This window comes from Heptranchias perlo, chromosome 8 (genome assembly GCF_035084215.1).
Source record: "Heptranchias perlo isolate sHepPer1 chromosome 8, sHepPer1.hap1, whole genome shotgun sequence".
NCBI classification, from domain to species: Eukaryota; Metazoa; Chordata; class Chondrichthyes; order Hexanchiformes; family Hexanchidae; genus Heptranchias; species Heptranchias perlo.
The window spans coordinates 92,191,235-92,214,861 of record NC_090332.1 but is presented as its reverse complement, the minus strand read 5'-3'; the positions used below and the strand labels follow the sequence as shown (position 1 = coordinate 92,214,861).

General features: G+C 42.7%; 1 protein-coding gene across 1 annotated transcript in view; it reads right to left on the bottom strand.

The window, feature by feature from the left end:
• Positions 1-23,627, bottom strand: part of utrn (utrophin) — a 664,298-nt gene that overhangs the window by 181,602 nt on the left and 459,069 nt on the right. The window contains exons 57-58 of the mRNA XM_067989572.1: positions 15,882-16,011; positions 6,043-6,311 (exon numbers count right to left, since the gene is read on the bottom strand). Of these exons, the coding sequence (XP_067845673.1) occupies positions 6,043-6,311; positions 15,882-16,011 (399 nt within the window). The remainder of the gene's footprint in view (positions 1-6,042; positions 6,312-15,881; positions 16,012-23,627) is intronic.

The following is a 23,627-nucleotide window of genomic DNA, read 5'->3' as shown; positions in this document are numbered from 1 at the left end:
GGGTGAGTGGGCGGAGATTTGGCAGATGCAATACAATATTGGAAAATGTGAGGTTATGCACTTTGGCAGGAAAAATCAGACAGCAAATTATTATCTTAATGGCGAGAAACTGGAAAGTACTGCAGTACAAAGGGATCTGGGGGTCCTCGTGCAAGAAAATCAAAAAGTTAGTTTGCAGGTGCAGCAGGTGATCAAGAAGGCCAACGGAATGTTGGCTTTTATTGCTGGGGGGATAGAATATAAAAACAGGGAGGTATTGCTGCAGTTATATAAGGTATTGGTGAGACCGCACCTGGAATACTGCATACAGTTTTGGTGTCCATACTTAAGAAAAGACATACTTGCTCTCGAGGCAGTACAAAGAAGGTTCACTCGGTTAATCCCGGGGATGAGGGGGCGGACATATGAGGAGAGGTTGAGTAGATTGGGACTCTACTCACTGGAGTTCAGAAGAATGAGAGGCGATCTTATTGAAACATATAAGATTGTGAAGGGGCTTGATCGGGTGGATGCGGTAAGGATGTTCCCAAGGATGGGTGAAACTAGAACTAGGGGGCATAATCTTAGAATAAGGGGCTGCACTTTCAAAACTGAGATGAGGAGAAACTTCTTCACTCAGAGGGTAGTAGGTCTGTGGAATTTGCTGCCCCAGGAAGCTGTGGAAGCTACATCATTAAATAAATTTAAAACAGAAATAGACAGTTTCCTAGAAGTAAAGGGAATTAGGGGTTACGGGGAGCGGGCAGGAAATTGGACATGAATTTAGATTTGAGGTTAGGATCAGATCAGCCATGATCTTATTGAATGGCGGAGCAGGCTCGAGGGGCCGATTGGCCTACTCCTGCTCCTATTTGCCTTCTTGATTATTTTCTGCATCTGGTCATGACACTTCAATGATCTATGTACCTGAACCCCTAAGTCCCTTTGGACATCCACTGTTTTTAACTTTTTACCATTAAGAAAGTACCCTGTTCTATCCTTTTTTGATCCAAAGTGGATGACCTCACATTTGTCTGCATTGAATTCCATTTGCCACAATTTTGCCCATTCACCTAATCTATCAATATCGCTTTGTAATTTTATGTTTTCATCTACACTGCTTACAATGCCACCAATCTTTGTTGTGGAGATGCCGGTGATGGACTGGGGTTGACAATTGTAAACAATTTTACAACACCAAGTTATAGTCCAGCAATTTTATTTTAAATTCACAAGCTTTCGGAGGCTTCCTCCTTCCTCAGGTGAATGTTGTGGAAATGAGGAACATTCACCTGAGGAAGGAGGAAGCCTCCGAAAGCTTGTGAATTTAAAATAAAATTGCTGGACCAATCTTTGTGTCATCAGCAAACTTAGATATGAGACTTTCTATGCCTTCATCTAAGTCGTTAATAAATATTGTGACTAATTGAGGCCCCAAGACAGATCCCTGCGGGACTCCACCAGTCACATCCTGCCAATGTGAGTACCTTCCCATTATCCCTACTCTCTGTCGCCTTTCGCTCAGCCAACTTCCTAACCAAGTCCGTACTTTTCCCTCAATTCCATGGGCTTCTATCTTAGCTAACAGTCTCTTATGTGGGACCTTATCAAATGCCTTCTGGAAGTCCATATAAATAACATCCATTGACATTCCCCTGTCCACTACTTTCGTCACTTCTTCAAAAAATTCAATCAGGTTTGTCAGGCACGACCTACCTTTCACAAATCCGTGCTGGCTCTCTCTGATTAACTGAAAATTCTCGAGGTGTTCAGTCACCCTATCCTTAATTACAGACTCCAGCATTTTCCCCACAACAGATGTTAGGCTAACTGGTCTATAATTCCTCGGTTTCCCTCTCTCTCCTTTCTTAAAAAGCGGAGTGATATGTGTAATTTTCCAATCCAGAGGGACAGTTCCTGAATCTAGAGAACTTTGAAAGATTATAGTTAGGGCATCTGCAATCTGCTCACCTACTTCCTTTAAAACCCTGGGATGGAAACCATCTGGTCCTGGGGATTTGTCACTCTTTAGTGCTATTATTTTCTTCATTACTGTTGCTTTACTTATGTTAATTTCATCGAGTCCCTGTCCCCGATTCAATATTAGTTTTCTTGGGATTTCCGGCATGTTATCCTCTTTTTCAACTGTAAATACTGACGCAAAGTATTTATTCAACATGTCCGCCATTTCCCCATTGTCAATGACAATATCCCCACTTTCAGTTTTTAAGGGGCCAACAGTGCTCCTGACCACTCTCTTTTTCCTAATATAACTATAAAAGTTCTTTGTGTTGGTTTTGATATCCCTTGCAAGTTTCTTTTCATACTCTCTTTTTGTAGCCCTTACTATCTGTTTTGTGACCCTTTGTTGATCTTTGTATCTTTCCCATTCGTCAGGATCTGTGCCATTTTTTGCCTTTTTGTATGCCCTTTCCTTATGTCTTATACTGTCCCTTACCTCTTTAGTTGTCCATGGCTGTTTTATTTGGCAAGTAGAGTTCTTGCCCCTCAGGGGTATAAACCGATTCTGTATCACGCTAAATGTTTGTTTAAACATTTCCCACTGATCATCAGTCGTTTTACCCATTAACAAATTTGCCAAGTTTACTGTGGACAGTCTCTGTCTCATCCCATTGAAGTCGGCCTTGCCCAAGTCTAGAATCTTAGCAGCTGATTCACTTTTGTCCCTTTCAAACACTACATTGAACTCGATCGTGTTATGATCACTATTGGATTGATGTTCACGCACAGTTAAGCCGTTAACTAAGTCGGTCAGCCAAAGTGAGTAAATTACTCATTCCCCTACACTCCGTCTGCCACATCACCGCCCCCACCCCACATCTCCTTCTGCACTGCCAACACTACTGTGTCACATCACCCCTCACACCCACTCAAGCCTCATCCTCATCTTACCTGCACTTACTCACCTCGCCAGTACTCATCCCGCCACTACCACTCAACCCAATCCTCATACAATCTCATAGCTCTATCTCATACGCACCCTCTCATGCATCTCTTTCACAGTCAGCCTCACTCAACCTGCCACTACCTGTGCTGCAGCCACAGGGCATGCATCACATATGTGCAGTCGGCAGCGTAAGGCAAACGTGTCGTGAGCATGAAGGGGATGCATAAGGGTGTTTTAGGGTTTGTCATGGTTTTTACTTATATTTAATTTCTGAGCAACTCACATTGCATATTATATTGGCACCACTACTGTCACGTCTTTGCGAATCTTGTCTGGTTTGTGCAATAATGCCCTTTCCTGAGGATCATAATGAAGACCCACAACTGATGCCACCCATTGTGTCACTGCAAAGTGGGTGTAGGTGTATTTGCAGGACTCTTTTGTGCAGACGACAGAGACGTCGGCGATGTCCCCAGTGGCACCCTGGAAGGATGCGGAGGAGAAGTTGTTGAGGGCAGTGGTGACTTTGACAGCGACAGGTAAGAAGTGGGTGCTCGGGTCAGCCGGGAGCAGCTCGGCATGAAGGAGGCTGCAGATGTCCACGACTACATGTCGAGTGACTCTGAGCCTCCGTGTGCACTGCTGTTCAGAGAGGTCCAGGAAGCTCAGCCTCGGTCTGTGGACCCTGTGGCGAGGGTAGCGCCCTCTGCGACGCATCTCTCTCTGCGGTTGCCCTCCCTCCTGCTGTGCAGGTGGATGTGTCACAGCACTGTGTTGTGGAGCTCCATGGCGTGGCTGGCGAGGCTGGTGATGCTGTTCGCCCTCCGAGGAGGTCATGACTGCAGCTACGGCGGCCCCCATCCAGAAGATGTACATCTGAGGGGGTCTGCATGGTAGGTACATGTGTCTGGACACCGGGGTAAGTGTGCAAGTTGGTGAATTTTATTGTTAGGAGGTGGGTGGTGGAGGCCAAACTTTGTCCAAAGTGACAGAGTCGCCTCCTGCAATGAGTGAGGGTCTCCCCCCCACCACCTGTCAAATGGACCTTTGCAGCTGCCACAGGCTGAAACACGTCCATTTGAACTGGGAGTGTTTCCCCCAGTACGGGCAACAGTCCCAGTTATTTGCAAAATCCCACCCCATGTAAAATATCTCCTTAATCAGGTCTGTAAATGACCTGAAATACCTAAATAAATAGCTTAAGTGGCACCCCGCCGGTTTTAATTGCCTGTGGGAGTCCCACATGCAGGGGCGGCGCGCGCATGTCAGCGCGTCTGTGGGAAACCCGGAAGTGGGCGGGTTGGAGCTGGGCTCCCGACCCGCTCCGGGATTCCCCGATTTTCGGAGCCCCCCCCCCCCCCAGGAACGCACCCGATAGCGGGTGCTAATATCGAGCCCTATATCCTTCACTTTTGGCACTTCCATGTTCCCAACATATTCCATGTAGCATTCAATCATCTTTATCTGCACTTTTCCTCATCTTTTAAAAGATTTTAAATACAAATAAATGCATCACTATTACATAATTTAAATAATGGTATCTGCATTATCTGAGAGTCCAATCAATATGTCTATTATTCTGTGCAAATTATTTGGGTCCATCTCCTCTGGGACTGCACAATGTTCACTTCTCTACTGGGCACGAGCAGCTCTGGCATTGGGTGCACACACTCTTTTGCTCTGCCATGGCAACTTCAAGAGATCCAGCTGTATGTTGGGATCTGATACACAAAACTGGAATGATGTTGGATTGGTGTGCTAGTAGCCCATGAAGTTCTATGGGCTGATTATAATGCACGGCACCAGAGTAATGCAAATTGGATTTTCATACCATTTCAGCACTACATCTATTCCCATACAGCCACAATTTCTAGGAAGCCAACTTTTTTTTACATTTTGAAGAGAGCTCAGGCTGCCGCTGGACCACCTTCATGTTTCTAGTATGCTGTTGGCTCTTTTCTTAACAGGAGGTTATGCATGCTCAAGGGTCTGCTTTCTGCGACGAAAACCTGGTGTGATCAGGCAGTTTACGTTGGTGAAGCCCATTGGCACTGTTCTGAACATGGTGCCTGTGTAAAACTGGAATTAATAATATAAACTGGAAACATAATGAAGGATTCAACGACTCAATTAGTATCTGGCACTGAAAGAAAACTGAAGCTGTTCCAAAGAGCAACTTAATGTGTTTCAATAATACATGGAGGATATGGTGGAAAAATCAGGCCATATTGACAAGAAAGGGGAAGAAATTACCCATATTCCTGTTTTCTAGTCAGCAAAACCAGTTAAACTGGGGAAAAATTTGCAGGGCTATGGAGAAGGAGCCAGCACAGGCACGATGGGCTGAAATGCTGTAGGATTCTATGTTTCTATGAAAATGACAATGATTGTAAGACCAGGGATAGATGGTTATCCTGGGTTAGAACACCCTTTGAAAATGTTACAAATCAGATCCTCTTTAGGCAGATTTGAACTGCTGAGATGGTAGGCCAGGAGTGATAGGTACCAATATTAAGAATGTGCTGAACAGGATTTGTTAGGATTGTCTGAGATTGTGGAATGATGTATAGGCTTGAATATTTTTATTCTGTTTTTCTGATAATTTTCCCTCCTTTCTATTCATCCTCTCCTGGAGGTATTGACATGTTCAGGTAGTCTCCCTCTCCCTAACCCAGTGGGTGCTGAGGCCAATTGCTGGACTCCTATTGCTGTCCCAACTGAGATCAACTAACTCAGCAGAGACCAGCGCTTGAACCTGGGACTTTACTGGTCTGTGTGGTTCAGCTGATTAATGCTTTAACAAGTCAGCCATTGGGAGAGACCGAGTGAAATACAATCATTAAAAAAAATTCAATAAAAATGCACGTTTCGCTCCAATTCTAAACTCTATTCAGATAATATCAATCCTAATAACAATGCAACCAACAGGTAAATCATCTAATGTCAATGAGTAATGGAATCCTGCTGTGACACCAATTAATATTAATGTAGTGTTATAATCAGATGTACTGCTCAATTAAGTAGTTTTACTTTATAAAATATGTTAACCACCATGCAAATGTCGTCAATGTTTCAGTGTTCATGTTGTTTCCTGTCCAGAGACTGAATTCTGTTTAGATCTGCTCATAAATGAAAAGTAAAGTGATTCCACTTACTGTGGTTTTGTCAATGTGATCCTGCAAGGAGTCAATGAGCAGGTCACCTACAGGCTGCCAGTCATTGTGGACATTCTCAGCCGTTATCACATGGGCCTCAAGGTCATCCATAGCTGTTTGTAGTTCTTGAAGTTTCTCCAGGGCCTTTTCCACCTGTTTCTGCCAGCTGCTTGCATGGGCATTCAGCTGCTCCCAATTCTCCTTTACTTCTGTCGACTGTTTGCGCACGGCTTTGGCGATTCTCTGGGCTTTCTCTTCCGGGGTAGGCTCTATAATTGTACAGATGCAATTACTGATCAACCTTCCACTGCAAAGGTTGTTTAAAACCTCCATTTTCTTCCTAAGACTCTCTCCTTCAAAAGTCTCCTGCCACCTTCTCCAGGAGTGAGGTAGGGCAGTATGGGACTGAAGGTTTTGTCACAGTCACATCAATGACAAGCACCATGATTAGCCAATAGGTGGTGTGATGGGCAGTGCCAGTTTTTCCTCCATTTGGGGGGGCAGAAAGGATTAATACAAAGAATAACAAAATTCATTAGATATTAACAATTTGTGACTACTAAAGAGAAGTAAAAATAATAGAAAAGGATTAGAGTGAATAAAGGGGTACAATACTCAACATAAATATTTGAAAAAGCCTTTCAGAGCTTGCTTTCACAGTGATTATGGAGCAAATATGCAGCACAGACCAACTTTTACCTTTCAGGAGTTGCAAGTGAAATTATTAAATTAGGATATGAAATCCTCCTAATTTCCCCTGTAAAGATTTCCCTAGGCCACTCACCCAATTAGGCCAAGGGGGCAGACCGTTCCAGACAGTTTATGAAACTTCTATTTCAAATCTATTCATTTGAAGCACGTACATAATCCTTCATTGTCAATTAATCTTGCAGTGCTGTGTGCACAGAGACTGATTGGCCTCATAGTGTTTACCCAATTATATTTGATATGTTCATGTTCAATGCTTCAGTAATGATTCAAATACCAATAAAGGGAGCAAATGGCACTGTAAGCATTTCAAACAACTTTTATATGTGGGAATACAGAAATGTGTCAAATTCACACCTCTGCTGCTACACAGAAAATGTCACAAACAGCAATAAATTTCAGACACTATTGTGGGGCACATGGTCCAAAAATACATTTTATATGACTTCTCTATTAGAGGAAGAATAGACATTGCAGGTGAGGTAACATATTTGAGATTATTAGAAAGTGAGTGCCAATTGTATTGACCCATTCTCCCAAGTTGCCTTAAATCGGAAATTCTTGAAACCTCTGTGTGGGGGAAGGATCAACAATAATTTATGGCACAGTTTCCATGGAAACATAATGACATATGCGATGAAAACAGGTCGATGAGCATCTGGAAGACAAAGATGGAATCTTTCACCAGAATCTGAAGGTTCACCTTTTTCTCTGTCAGATGCTAAATAATCCACTGCCTGTTTCCAATATTTCCTGTTCTTTATTTCTGATACACAGCTTTTTTTTTTACTGCATTATACAAACAATCTGGGAAAAAATTCTATGGTTAGCGCAAGTGGTATTTCCCAAGTGGTGCCTGAAATATTCCAACTGCCTTCAAATATAGTGCTCTGCTAATTATGAAAAGTGAAAGAGAAAAATATCCACACGAAGTACCTGAGTGTTTGGTCTGACTACAGCAGAGGCATTTACACATTCTGGACCAGTTTGGGTTAATTACTTGTCTCTGACCCTACCAGGAGTTGCATTCTTTGGGCTGGTTGTCATAGTGATGCTGAGACATCCACCAAGCTCAGGGCCCAAGGGATTGGCTGAGGACTGTGCAGAAACAGAGTCAAATACCCAACAAATGACATGGCAAGAATGGCATTGTAAAGGTACTTGTGCAAGCTGCAGTCAGAATTAGAACCTCTCAACTCTAGAATGCTGGTTTACAAATAGGGAAAATCTGCACTGACATAAATAAAGTAAAATAAAAGCTATTTATGCAGTACGTTGTTTGTGTGTCCCTACAGAATTGAATATGAAAGATGAAACTACAGAATTGGGCTCAGGATTTAAGAATTGTCACCGGAGTTTCAGTAACTGAAAGGGACCATTCCATCAGTATTGCAAATAAATGCAATGCCTCGCACAATTGGCACCATAATGAAAGCCTGCTATATAAAAATAATAAAAACAAGAAATAGATGACAGCTGAAATATTAAAATGGCTAGATTCAACTACGACAGTTCCAAAATACTTCAAGCAAATGGTTTTCTTCTCGTACATTCATATTATCTCCAATATGTTCATTTTAATAACCCTTACTCCAAAAAAATTGCAACGTATTTCCAACATTTAATGAATATTTTATCAGATGTGCAATCAAAAACCTCTTGCAAAGACAATCCCATAATCAGTTCTGAAGTTTTTGGGACTAAAAGCATTTTAACCCATGAGTTGCTCTTGCATTATCCCTCGGTTCCCTGCACAGACACGATGGCTGGGTAGTCTCCGTCTGCGCTGTAAACGTTTATGGTTCAATATGGGACCACGGGGAGAGAATGGGGCAGTGGGATTCGCTTTGGATTGCTCTAGCAAAGAGGCAGCACTGACAGAATGGGGCGAATGGCTTCTTTCTGTCCTATAAACTTCTGTGGCTCCTGTAGACCAGTTTTCTCTCAGCCAGTGGCCAGATGAAGGTGAAACTGCTCTGTTTTGTTGGATTAGTGGCCCAGTAAGATTTGTCTTTTCCTCAGTCTTAGCACCCACTACGTCTAACAGTGACCAGTAAAAGCGTTGTCTGTGGAATTTGCTGCCCCAGGAAGCTGTGGCAGCTACATCATTAAATAAATTTAAAACAGAAATAGACAGTTTCCTAGAAGTAAAGGGGATTAGGGGTTACGGGGAGCAGGCAGGAAATTGGACATGAATTTAAATTTGAGGTTAGGGTCAGATCAGCCATGATCTTATTGAATGGCGGAGCTGGCTCGAGGGGCCGATTGGCCTACTCCTGCTCCTATTTCTTATGTTCTTATGTTGGTGCCAGTTTGAAGCAAGTCTCCGCCCCCACCACATAATGAAACCATGATGCGATAACATGGAGCATGTGCAGTGGCCAATTAATCATCTGCATATTCCTTGGAATGTTCTTTGCCCCCAGTTTACAGATGGACCTGTGGGTAAATTTAGGAAATCATTGCCCCGAGACCAACTCTCAGTTTATAACGTAAAAGGCCCTTTTTCCAGCCAGCAAGTGCAGGGAAAACAGTTTCTCTCAGCCAGTTGGTTTTGTAACTTCAGTTCATGGAAATAAGCCAATTACAAAGTCACAGCTATTCAAATATCAGGAGACGCTTTATTACTGAACTATTAACTCGGTACAAACTAAAACAAACAAAATACAATTTTAATTAAAAACTGGTAGAGATTCCGTGGCATTGCTCATGGGTAGTCTGTGTTCATGAGCAATATGGAGCTTTGTTTTTAGTCTGGCCCCTGTCCCTTTAAGGCTACTGGTCAAATATTCTCTGTCAAAAAAGTGGCTTAAAGAGGCAAATCTAGGCAACAATTGCTACTTGTAAGTTTAAGGTCACTTACTGAGGTTAACAATAGATGCATGTAAATTGGCTTGACGACAGAAGACAGAGGGTGGTTGTAGAGGGTTGTTTTTCAAACTGGATGCCTGTGTCCAGCGGTGTGCCTCAGGGATCGGTGCTGGGTCCGCTGTTATTTGTTATTTATATTAATGATTTGGATGAGAATTTAGGAGGCATGGTTAGTAAGTTTGCAGATGACACCAAGATTGGTGGCATTGTGGACAGTGAAGAAGGTTATCTAGGATTGCAACGGGATCTTGATAAATTGGGCCAGTGGGCCGATGAATGGCAGATGGAGTTTAATTTAGATAAATGTGAGGTGATGCATTTTGGTAGATCGAATCGGGCCAGGACCTACTCCGTTAATGGTAGGGCGTTGGGGAGAGTTATAGAACAAAGAGATCTGGGAGTACAGATTCATAGCTCCTTGAAAGTGGAGTCACAGGTGGATAGGGTGGTGAAGAAGGCATTCGGCATGCTTGGTTTCATTGGTCAGAACATTGAATGCAGGAGTTGGGATGTGTTGTTGAAGTTGTACAGGGCATTGGTGAGGCCACACTTGGAGTACTGTGTACAGTTCTGGTCACCCTATTATAGAAAGGATATTATTAAACTAGAAAGAGTGCAGAAAAGATTTACTAGGATGCTACCGGGACTTGATGGTTTGACTTACAGGGAGAGGTTAGACAGACTGGGACTTTTTTCCCTGGAGAGTAGGAGGTTTAGGGGTGATCTTATAGAAGTCTATAAAATAATGAGGGGCATAGATAAGGTCGATAGTCAAAATCTTTTCCCAAAGGTAGGGGAGTCTATAACGAGGGGGCACAGATTTAAGGTGAGAGGGGAGAGATACAAAAGGGTCCAGAGGGGCAATTTTTTCACTCAAAGGGTGGTGAGTGTCTGGAACGAGCTGCCAGAGGCAGTCGTAGAGGCGGGTACAATTTTGTCTTTTAAAAAGCATTTGGACAGTTACATGGGTAAGATGGGTATCGAGGGATATGGGCCAAGTGCAGGCAATTGGGACTAGCTTAGTGGTATAAACTGGGCGACATGGACATGTTGGGCCGAAGGGCCTGTTTCCATGTTGTAACTTCTATGATTCTATGATTCTATAAGTTCAGAAGGACCTTGCATTAAATGACTTACTACTGTTTTGCATCTGTAATAAAGTGCAAAACCTGAGTGTGATGGATTCATACTAGGCCCAAAATGGTGAGTTAAAGAATATGTTGTTTTATGCTTTGTAACTTACAGTAGATTATCAAGATCACTGACATACAATGAGTCAAACTGCATTTTATTGTAGGAGTTTAGCGATAGTTTTAGGGTTGAACTTTGTAACTACGTGCATATTTGTGTAGAAACTATACATCAGTGGCCTTGATTACTATTAAAAGTTAGTTAAACTATGTGGTTAATTTTATCTTTTTTTTAAGCTAAGGAAGCAGAGGAAGATTGATAGGGCAACATCAGAGGCGCCATCTTTGGGATGAGATGTTAAACAGGCCCTCTCTGCCTGCTCAGGTGGACGCAAAAGATCCCATGGCACTAATCAAAGAACAGCAGAAAATCTTCCCACTGTCCAACCAACATTTATCTCTCAACCAACATCACCAAACAGATTACCTGGTCATTATCTCATTATTGTGCACAAACTGGCTGCTGTGTTTGCCAAATTACAACACTGACTACACTTCACAAGTACATTATTGGCTGTGAAGTACTTTGGGATGACTTGAGGATGTGAAAGGAATATATAAATGCAATTTCGTTCCCTTCTAGTTAAGTTTAATCATGGCAGAAAAGCATGACAGCCAGTCATGTAATAGAATGACAGCAGAAGTAATAAGGAAGTGGATGCATATAAAAGACTGAATAGATTATATAAATAAATTTATACACTTCTGCTCATTCTGTCTCTCTTTTCCTCATCCAATCTTTTCCATTCCTTTGGTTTTATTTTCCCCATTGACTTTACTATTGCATTTTTTTCCTAACTAGTCTTTTTACCTACACTTTTTCTAAATTTTTATTCTTTCTTTATCTTGCTCCTCGTTCCCATTGTCTAGTTTGGATGAGAAATAACTTCCAAAAAAAAGTCTTACGATGGCTGAAAACCAACTAAAAGGACATTTTTTACCCAGAGCAATTAATAGCCCAAGCATCAAAGACTGAGGTGGTCACTTAATTGACACGGCCACATTAATCTCTGATATGTAAAAACTCAGCAAAACAGAAAGGCCTACAGATGTTCAATTGAACACATAAGGAACCTTCTCTAGATCATGCCTGGAATGCTAAATTCATCCACTTGCGATAAGTATGCCCTCATGATGGTAAGTAAACATACAAAGAGGACAACGTTCCTTACAGTGCAGATCCCACGCTGGTGCTGGAACTACAGCTTGAATCAGGTATTGCTGACTTAGAAACTCATTAACGTGAAAATGCAGTCATCAATTAGTCTGTTTAAGAAATATGACTGCGCACCAGCTACACAGCTTGTAATAAATGTACCGTGTACTGTTTCCTATGGAACAGTTCCACTTAAGAAACATCAGGCTGCTAGAGAAGATGATGAACCTACATTTATAAAGCACATTACCATGTCCTTAAGATGTCCCAAACGCTTTACATTTAATCGATTATATTTTGGAAGTGTAGTCACTTATGTATGCAAATACAGCAGCCAATTTGCACACAAGATCCCACAAACAACAAGACGACAAAATGGCCAATAAAACCAGTGGTGTTAGTTGAGGAATAATTTTGGACAGGAAACTGGGAGAACGCCTCTGCTCTTCTTCAAATAGTACCATGGGATCTTCAATGTCTACCTGAACCAACAGGGCCTCGGTTTAACATCTTACTAGAAAGATGGCACCTCTAACAATGCAGCACTCCCTCAATACTGAAGTGTCAACCTAGATTATGTGCTCAAGTGGGGCTTGAACTCATGACCTTCTGGCTCAGATAGGGCAGTGCTACCAACTGAGCCAAGCTGACACTCAATATAGAAGCAAAGGATTATTAAAAAATATACATGCTCACATAAATTTAAAATGGTAACCAGGATGGCCCAAAGATCAGAAAAGGGGATTGGTTGAGAAATGGTTCATTCCATGTTTTGTACTAAGTTGTGGAGATGCCGGTGATGGACTGGGGTTGACAATTGTAAACAATTTTACAACACCAAGTTATAGTCCAGCAATTTTATTTTAAATTCACAAGCTTTCGGAGGCTTCCTCCTTCCTCAGGTTCCAACAACGTTCACCTGAGGAAGGAGGAAGCCTCCGAAAGCTTGTGAATTTAAAATAAAATTGCTGGACTATAACTTGGTGTTGTAAAATTGTTTACAATTGTACTAAGTTAGCTGATTTCATCCAGGGCAGTGATATGGGAGCTCAGCATTCTGGTTTAGGAAGGGGGGCAAACTATGTCAGTTGAGGTTATTGAGGGACTGCTGCTGGATAGCACTGTATAGCTGTCAAATCAGGACAGAATGGGATTCGGTTGCAACTCTCCCCCTCCCCCTGTGGTCAGTCCGTCTGCCTAGACTCACTATCTAGACTCGCATTAAGTGGTCACTTTTTGAGGGCTTAGGGACATCTGGTGGCTCCCAAGAAACTGTCCTCTGCAAATAAAACACATGAATACATCTCTAAAATGTGATATGCATTTATATAGTGTCCTATCTTTCTTTTCAGTCTCTGAATGTAGTAATTAATACCACCACACTTATAATAGTTAGTTTTAGCATAGTTATGGAAAAGGACAAAGACAGAGCAGGAATTAAAGTTTTCAATTTTACTAAACTGGAAACAGCTACTTGAAGGTAAATCAGTGTCAGAGCAGTGGGAGACATTCAAAGGGGTGATTCAAGGGGTTCAGGGTAAACATGTTCCCACAAAGAAAAAGGGAGGGGCTGCCAAATCTAGAGCCCCCTGGATGTCAAGAAACATTCAGGGTAAGATAAGGCAGAAAAAGAAAGCCTATGATAGACACCGGGAACTCAATACTGTGGAAAGCTTAGAGGAGTATACAAAGTGCAGGGGTGAAGTTAAAAAGGAAATTAGGAAAGCAATGAGAGGGCATGAAAAAATATTAGCAGGTAAAAATCAAAGAAAACCCAGAGATGTTTCATAAATATATTAAGAGAAAGAGGATAACTAAGGAAAGAGTAGGGCCTATTAGAGACCAAAAAGGTAAACTGTGTGTGGAGGCGGAAGATGTGAGTATGGTTCTTAAAGAATAATTTGCATCTGTCTTCACAATGGAGAGGGATGATGCAGGGATTGAAGTTAAGGAGGAGGAGTGTGAAATATTGGATGGGATAAACATAGTGAGAGAGGAAGTATTAAGGGGATTAGCATCTTTGAAAGTGGTTAAATCACCAGGGATGGATGAAATGTATCCCAAGCTGTTAAAATAAGCAAGGGAGGAAATAGCGGAGGCTTTAACAATCATTTTCCAAACTTCTATGGATATAGGCATAGTGCCGCAGGGTTGGAGGACTGCTAACGTTGTACCGTTGTTTTAAAAAGGGAGTGAAGGATAGACCGAGTAATTACAGGCCAGTCAGCCTAACCTCGGTGGTGGGCAAATTATTGGAATCAATTCTGAGGGACAGGATAAACTGTCACTTAGAAAGGCACGGACTAATCAAGGACAGTCAGCACGGATTTGTTAAGGGGAGGTTGTTTCTGACTAACTTGATTGAATTTTTCGAGGAGGTGACAAGGAGGATCGATGAGGGTAACGCAATTGATGTAGTCTATATGGATTTTAGCAAGGCTTTTAACAAGGTTCCACGTGGCAGATTGGTCAAAAAGTAAAGGCCCATGGGATCCAAGGGAAAGTGGCAAATTGGATCCAAAATTGGCTCAGTGGCAGGAAGCAAAGGGTAATGGTCAATGGGTGTTTTTGCGACCGGAAGGCTGTTTCCAGTGGGGTTCCACAGGGCTCGGTACTCGGTCCTTTGCTTTTTGTGGTATACATTAATGATTTGGACTTAAATGTAGGGGGCATGATTAAGAAATTTGCGGATGACACAAAGATAGGCCGTGTGGTTGATAGTGAGGAGGAAAACTGTAGACTGCAGGAAGATATCAATGGATTGGTCAGATGGGCAGAAAAGTGGCAGATGGAGTTCAATCCGGAGAAGTGTGAGGTAATGCATTTGGGGAGAGCAAACAAGGCAAGGGAATACACAATAAATGGGAGGATACTGAGAGGTGTAGAGGAAGTGAAGGATCTTGGAATGCATGTCCACAGATCCCTGAAGGTAGCAGGACAGGTAGATAAGATGGTTAAGAAGGCATATGGAATGCTTTCCTTTATTAGCTGAGGCATAGAATATAAAAGCAGGGATGTTATGCTGGAACTGTATAAAACACTAGTTAGGCCACAGCTTGAGTACTGTGTACAGTTCCAGTCACCACATTACAGGAAGGATGTAATTGCACTAGAGAGGGTACAGAGGAGATTTATGAGGATGTTGCCAGTTCTGGAGAATTTTAGCTATGATGACAGATTGTTTTCCTTGGATCAGAGGAGGCCGGCGGGTGATTTGATTGAGGTGTACAAAATTATGAGGGGCCTAAATGGAGTGGACAGGAAGTACTTATTTCCCTTAGCGGAGGGGTCAATAACCAGGGGGCATAGATTTAAAGTGATTAGTGGAAGGATTAGAGCGGAAACGAGGAAAAACTTTTCACCCAGAGGGTGGTGGGGGTCTGGAACTCACTGCCTGAGAGGGTGGTACAGGCAAAAACCATCAACTCATTTAAAAAGCACCTGGATGCGCACCTGAAGAGCCGTGACCTGCAGGGCTACGGACCAAATGCGGGAAAGTGGGATTAGGCTGGGTGTCTCGTTTCTCAGCCAGCGCGAACACGATGGGCCGAATGGCCCCCTTCTGTGCCGTAAATTTTCTATGATTCAGAAGACAAAACTATTCATTAAGATAAAATGCAAAAGCAGATTTCAAGATCCTCTTATATGGATTACTGGAAATCTAAAGTTACTGGAGTCACTGAGTAAGCAGAACAATTCTCCACAACACTGAATGTGACAATTCTAACTCATGAATGTAACAGAATCTTTTATTCAGCAGTTGGGTCACTAACTGTAACAGGAGTTTTTACAACAATCCTAAGTGGATTTGAGCCCATGCATTACTCTTCACTCTATAGCTTGGCATCAGTTTATTTTCAATCAATGTAATGGAATGAAGGGCCGAGTGTTTTTTAGCAAACTGGTCCACTGACCTGTTTTAACATGGAGATGGCGCCGAGGTTCCTCAGGCCCCTCTATGGGCTGATCTGCAAGGAATAATCGAGCCGAATCCAGTGTGTTTAAGATTGTCTCTTCCTTATCCATCAGCTCATGCCTGAGTGCCTGCACAAGAGAGTTTCATTTGGAAATTATTGTATTTTAAAAGAAACACTACATTTCATTCCAATAAACCCAATTAATCGTCACTGCCAAAAGGAATGAACAGTGATAATTGTTACAGGTCACAATGAAATAAAGGCAATGGATGGGGATTCTAATGATGAAAGTGCCTTTGATACAGAAAGAGTCTAATTATTACAACAACATTAAACATCATTAAAAATAAGCAGTGCTGGCACAATGTGTTAAGACACATTATAACACCCACAACTACCTGTAGGGGAGTTCTCAATATCAGCCATGCCATTTTGTAGGGAGGGAGGTGGAAGCAGAGGAGAGAGGAAGATTTACTGATGGAAAATTACCCTGATCTAATACATCTTCAAAACACAGAGGTCTCGAATCAAGTTACTTTCCTGTCCCCAGCGGCCAAACACTGCCTGGCATTGGGCTGGGGGGAGTGATTGAGCCAAAGATGGCAGAATAGATGCAAAAAATGGGGACTGACATTGGTAGCTTCAAAATTATCAACCGCAGTAGGGGGGAAAATAATCAAACATAATCTTACAACACTTATCTACTAAAGGTCACATTTGATCTTGACTATATGAGCACAATACCCTACCCTCATTCTTTAATGCACCTATGAAGTGTTAGCTGACCGTTAATGTTCCAAGCAGCAAGAATAAAATTAAACAGTATGCTCTGAATTCCAAGTGTGCACATTTGCAGCACAGTAACACACCCACTTGACCAGTGCTAGTATGACGTTTGCCGCATTATTTTTGCTGCCCTTACTTTGCAGCTTGAATGAAATGCATTAAACACCGTCCCCTCACTGACACTAGCCAAATTACACCCAACATTAAATCTGCACACCAGCATCCAAGTTTTGAAAGGAGTTGAAATGTTCACTGTGTGTGCTGAGTGTGACCTGGCTACATACATGTATCCAACAGCTAAAGGAGTCAGACACACTGGCCAGTAGGTATTTGGCAGCTTCAATGTGCTTTTAGATGCTCGTTGGATTCTGGGGCATTACTGTTAGTCCAAAGCACACTTCCATTTGCAACCTACTCTTCGGGATGTCAGCTGTGGCTCAGTGGGCAGCACGCCTGTCTCCGAGTAAGAAGATTGTCAGTTCAAGTCCCACTCCAGAGTATTGAGCACATAATCTAGGCCGACAGCAGTACTGAAGGAGTGCTGTCTTTTGGATGAAACGTTAAACCGAGGCCCTGTCTGACCTCTCAGATGGATGTAAAAGATCCCATGGCACTATTCCAAGAGCGAGGGAATTCTCCCTGTATCCTGGCCAATAATTATCCCTCAACCAACAACACTAAAACAGTTTAATTGGTCATTTAACTCATTGGTGTTTGTGGGACATCCACATCCCTACACTACAAAAGTGACTACGCTTCAAAAGTAATTCATTGGTTGTGAAGTGCTTTGGGACGTCCTGCAGCGGTGAAAGGCGTTGTATAAATGCAAATTTTGTTTTTCTTTTACACTTACATAGAATGTACAGCCCAGAAACAGACCATTCAGCCCAACTGGTCTATGCCGGTGTTCGTGCTCCACATGAGCCTCCTCCCTTCCCTCTTCATCTAACCCTATCAGCATAACTTTCTATTCCTTTCTCCCTCATGTACTTATCTAGCATGTTACTTGTTTCTATAAATGAGGTGCAGGTAAAATCCAGCTACTGCCTTGGGATATTCCGGTTTTTAGGTTGTTTCTGGAATATTGAGCAGATTGCACCAGACAGCCATCTTGTGAAGGGATGCTTTAAGGATGCAACCAGCAGTTAGTATTCTGTTTCACACCTCCATATTTTACTAGGGTAAGGATTTGCCAGAAAACCGTTGGATTAAAAAAAATATTGCCAGAATAAAGTCAAGGTAAAAGAAAATCAGCAACAAACAAGTTTCATCCTCATGTTAGGCTCCATCTTCAGCATTATGTAAATATTCCTTATTTTGAAAGATTTTCCCCAGTGTGAACACTCATGTCAAGGAATGTTCCTCAATGGCGATGGTTAATAAGTAACGAAGTGGGCTTTAGACCACTGGCCAAAGAGGTTCACTTCAAAGGAAGTAAAAATATTTAATCAGCACACTGACCCAGGGGCCAGGAACGAATGCCACCAGAGGCTACAAGACTTGGCTCAGTTGGTGGCTTTGCTCATCTCCTATTAGTGCGAGGCTTCTTGCTGAGGTGAATGGGGCAGGGGAACAGATAAACCTGGTGTTGGTTTGCAACAGTTCTCCTACTGACAGGCACAGAGCCCAGAGTAGCTGGGATGGTATTGTATTTGAAAAAGATACCTGGTCAAACTTTGTGTGAATAAAACAAAACCGTATTCAACAAAATATGGACTGCCATTGGTTTTCCACACCTATTATCAAGTTATATTTTATTTTAATTACAACGTATAAACCCATTCAGTAAAACACTGGTATTTTGATATAATTTTTTTATGCTTACTTGATCTTGAGTTTAAATACCTCTTTTATAGGACAGAGCGTGCCAAGTTCTACAAAATTGAATTATCAAGGAATAGAAATAGAAATAGTAAAGTATTCTACAGACGCATAAATAACAAAAGAAAAACCGGAATAGTGATAGGGCCACTAAGGGCACAAGGATCCCTTATTAAAGGATGATAAACTACAGGTAATGGCAGAAATATTAAATAATTACTTTGCCTCAGTATTTACCAGGGAGACTAACAAGGTGGGCATGACATTAGAAGAAGAGATCAAAAAAGATATAAAGACATTTAGCATAGAAAGGGGGGAGATAATTTATAAACTAGTCAAACTTAGAGAGGATAAAACCCCTGGTCCAGATGGATTGCATCAGAGCATATTAAAAGAAGTTAGGGAAAAGATAGCAGAGGCACTATTACATATATATAAAAATTCCTTACAGAAGGGAATAGTGCCAGAGGAATGGTGGACAGCTAATGTGATTCCTATATTTAAAAAGGGAGATAGAACAAGTCCAGGGAACTATAAACCAATTAGCTTAAAGTCGGTGGTACAAAAGATAACGGAATCCTTACTCAAAGATGTAATAGAAAAACATTTAGAAACTGAAAATATAATAAAGAATAGACAGTAGGGATTTCAAAAGGGAAAGTCATGTTTGACCAACCTTAGCAAATTCTTTGTAGTAGTGACAGAAAGGGTAGACAAGGGTAATGCAGTAGATGTAATATATTTGGATTTTCAAAAGGCCTTCAATAAAGGTACCGTATTGTAGACTCATGACTACGGTCAGAGCACGTGGAGTCAGGGGTCAAGTAGCAGAACAGATAGAAAGCTGGCTACAAAACAGAAAACCGAGAGTAAGGGTTAAAGGTAGATGCTCAGACTGGCTAAAGGTGGGAAGTGGTGTTCCACAAGCACCGGTGCTGGGGCCACTGTTCTTCACTATTTACACAAACGATTTGAGCTCGGGAATCGGAAGCAAAATTTGCAGACGACACCAAATTGGTGGCGGGGGGGGGGGGGGAGATAGTTAATACTGAGGAAGACATTAAAAAACTTGCAGAATGGGCATGTAATTGGCAAATGAATTTCAATACATGTAAGTGTGAGGTGGTACATTTTGGTAGGAAGAATAAGGAGGCCACATACTCCTTGGAAAATAAGAGTCTAAATGGGGTGGAGGAGCGGAGAGATCTGGAAGTACACATATACAAATCACTAAAAGTAGCAACGCTGGTTAATAAGGCCATTAAAAAAGCAAACCAAACACTGGGGTGCATTTCTAGGGGAATAGAATTGAAAAGCAGGGAAGTTAAACTTGTATAGAACCTTAGTTAGACCACACTTGGGGTACTGTGAACAATTCTGGTCTCCATATTATAAAAAGGATATAGAGGCATTGGAGAAGGTGCAAAAAAGATTAACTAGGATGATACCAGAACTGAGAGGTTATACCTATCAGGAAAGATTGAATAGGCTGGGGTTCTTAAGAGTAAACAGAGAGGTGACCTCACAGAGGTGTTTAAGCTTACGAAAGGATTTGATAGGGTAGACATACGAACATATGTACACACAAACTTTTTTTGAACATACAAATGAAGAGCAGAAGGAGGCCATTCGGCCCCTCGAGCCCGCTCTGCCATTTGATAAGATCATGGCTGATCTGATTGTGACCTCAACCCTACTTTCCCGTCTATCTACTATAACCTTTGACTCCCTTGTTAATCAGGAATCTATCTAACTCCGCCTTAAAAATATTCAATGACCCTGCCTCCACCGCTCTCTGGGGAAGAGAGTTCCACAGATTCACGACCCTTAAAAAAAAATTCTCCTCATCCCTGTCTTAAATGGGAGATCCCTTATTTTAAAACTGTATCCCCTAGTTCTAGTCTCTCCCACAAGAGGAAACATCCTCTCAGCATCTACCGCTTCAAGTCCCCTCAAGATCGTATATGCTTCAATAAGATGGGTACGGTAGCATAGTGGTTATGTTACTAGACTAGTAATCCAGAGGCCTGTACTAATAATCCGGAGTCATGAGTTCAAATCCCGCCATGGCAGCTGGGGAATTTAAAATCTGGACTTAAGAAAACTAGTATCAGTAACGGTGGCATTGTCGTAAAAACCCATCTGGTTCACTAATGTCCTTTAGGGAATGAAACCTGCCGTTCTTACCCGGTCTGGCCTATACGTGAGTCCAGATCCACAGCAATGGGGTTGATTCTGAATGGCCTAGCAAGCCACTCAGTTGTACAATCTCACTAAAAAAAGTCATAATAAGAAAATGCCTCTATATCCTTTTATGTCAGCCAATGTCCTAGACTCTTCCATCACCATCCCTGGGTATGTCCTGCCCCACCAGCAGGACAGACTGACCAGAGGTGGTGGTACAGTGATATACAGTCAGGAGGGAGTGACCCTGTAAGTCCTCAACATTGACCCCGGATCTCATGGCATCAGGCCAAACATGGGCAAGGAAACCTCCTGCTGATTACCACCTACCGCCCTCCCTCAGCTGATGAATCAGTCCTCCTCCATGTTGAGCACCACTTGGAGGAAGCACTGAGGGTAGCAAGGATACAGAATGTACTCTGGGTGGGGACTTCAATGTCCATCATCAAGGGTGGCTCGGTAGCACCACTACTGACCGAGCTGGCCGAGTCCTGAAGGACACAGCTGCCAGACTGGGCCTGGGGCAGGTGGTGAGCAAACCAACGAGGGAAAAACCTACTTGACCTCGTCCTCACCAATCTACCTGTCGCAGATGCATCTGTCCATGACAGTATTGGTAGGAGTGACCACCGCACAGTCCTCGTGGAGATGAAGTCCCGTCTTCGCGCTGAGGACACCATCCAACATGTTGTGTGGCACTACCACCGTGCTAAATGGGATAGATTCAGAACAGATCTAGCAGCTCAAAACTGGGCATCCATGAGGCGCTGTGGGCCATCATCAGCAGCAGAATTGTATTCCAGCACAATCTGTAACCTCATGGCCCGGCATATTCCTCACTCTACCTTTACCAACAAGTCAGGGGATCAACCCAGGCTCAATGAGGAGTGTAGAAGAGCATGCCAGGAGCAGCACCAGGCGTACCGAAAAAATGAGGTGCCAACCTAGTGAAGCAACAACTCAGGACGACATGCATGCTAAACAGCAGAAGCAACATGCTATAGACAGAGCTAAGCGATTCCACAACCAACAGATCAGATCAAAGCTCTGCAGTCCTGCCACATCCAGTCGTGAATGGTGGTGGACAATTAAATAACTAACGGGAGGAGGCGGCTCTGTAAACATCCCCACCCTCAATGGTGGTGGAGTCCAGCACGTGAGTGCAAAAGACAAGGCTGAAGCGATTGCAACCATCTTCAGCCAGAAGTGTCGAGTGGATGATCCATCTTGACCTCCTCCCGATATCCCCACCATCACAGAAGCCAGTCTTCAGCCAGTTCAATTCACTCCACGTGATATCAAGAAAAGGCTGAGTGCACTGGCCTTACCAGCGTTTTATACAGTTCCATCATTACATCCCTGCTTTTGTATTCTATACCTCGGCTAATAACGGAGAGCATTCCGTATGTCTTCTTCACAACCTTAGAGTGATCCCTGTTGTACTCCACTCCTTACATCTTGCCAACCTGAAAATGACCCATTTATGTCTACTCTCTGATTCCTGTTAGCTATCCAATCCTTTATAGAATCATAGCAAATTTATGGCACAGAAGGAGGCCATTCGGCCCACTGTGTCCACGCCGGTTGAGAAATGGGCCACCCAGCCGAATCCCACTTTCCCGCATTTGGTCCGTAGCCCTGCAGGTCACGGCTCTTCAGGTGCACATCCAGGTATTTTTTTTTAAATGAGTTGAGGGTTTCTGCCTCTACCACCCTCTCAGGCAGTGAGTTCCAGACCCCTGGCACCCTCTGGGTAAAAAAAATTTTCCTCATTTCTGCTCTAATCCCTCGACCAATCACTTTAAATCTATGCCCCCTGGTTATTGACCCCTCCTCAAAGGGAAATAGGTCCTTCCTATCCACTTTATCGAGGCCCCTCATAATTTTGTACACCTCAATCAAATCACCCGTCAGCCTCCTCTGTTCCAAGGAAAACAACCCCAGCCTATCCACTCTGTCATCATAGCTAAAATTCTCCAGTTGTGGCAACATCCTCTCTAGTGCAATTACATCCTTCCTGTAATGTAGTGACTAGAACTGTGCGCAGTACTCAAACTGTGGCCTAACTAGTGTTTTATACAGTTTATACAGGCATAACATCCCTGCTTTTATATTCTATGCCTCAGTCGCAAAAACACCCATTGACCATTACCCTTTGCTTCCTGCCACTGAACCAATTTTGGATCCAATTTGCCACATTCCCTTGGATCCCATGGGCCTTTACTTTTTTGGCCAATCTGCCATGTGGGACCTTGTCAAAAACCTTTCTAAAATCCACGTATACTACATCAATTGTGCTATCCTCATCGATCCTCCTTGTCACCTCCTCGAAAAATTCAATCAAGTTAGTCAGACGCAACCTCCCCTTAACAAATCCGTGCTGACTGTTCTCGATTAGTCCGTGCCTTTCTAAGTGACAGTTTATCCTGTCCCTCAGAATTGATTCCAATAATTTGCCCACCACCGAGGTTAGGCTGACTGGCCTGTAATTACTCGGTCTATCCTTCGCTCCCTTTTTAAACAACGGTACAACGTTAGCAGTCCTCCAATCCTCCGGCACTACGCCTGGATCCAGTGAAGTTTGGAAAATGATTGTTAAAGCCTCCGCTATTTCCTCCCTGGCTTCTTTTAACAGCCTGGGATACATTTCATCTGGCCCTGGTGATTTATCCACTTTCAAAGATGCTAATCCCCTTAATATTTCCTCTCTCACTATGTTTATCCCATCCAATATTTCACACTCCTCCTCCTTAACTTCAATCCCTGCATCATCCCTCTCCTTTGTGAAGACAGATGCAAAGTATTCGTTAACCATACTATCCATGCGAATATGTTAGTCCCTACACCAGACGTAGAGAAGATATTTCCACTTGCAGGGGAGACTAGAGATAGGTTTCATAAATATAAGACAGTGACTAATAAATCCAATAGGGAATTCAGGAGAAATTTTTT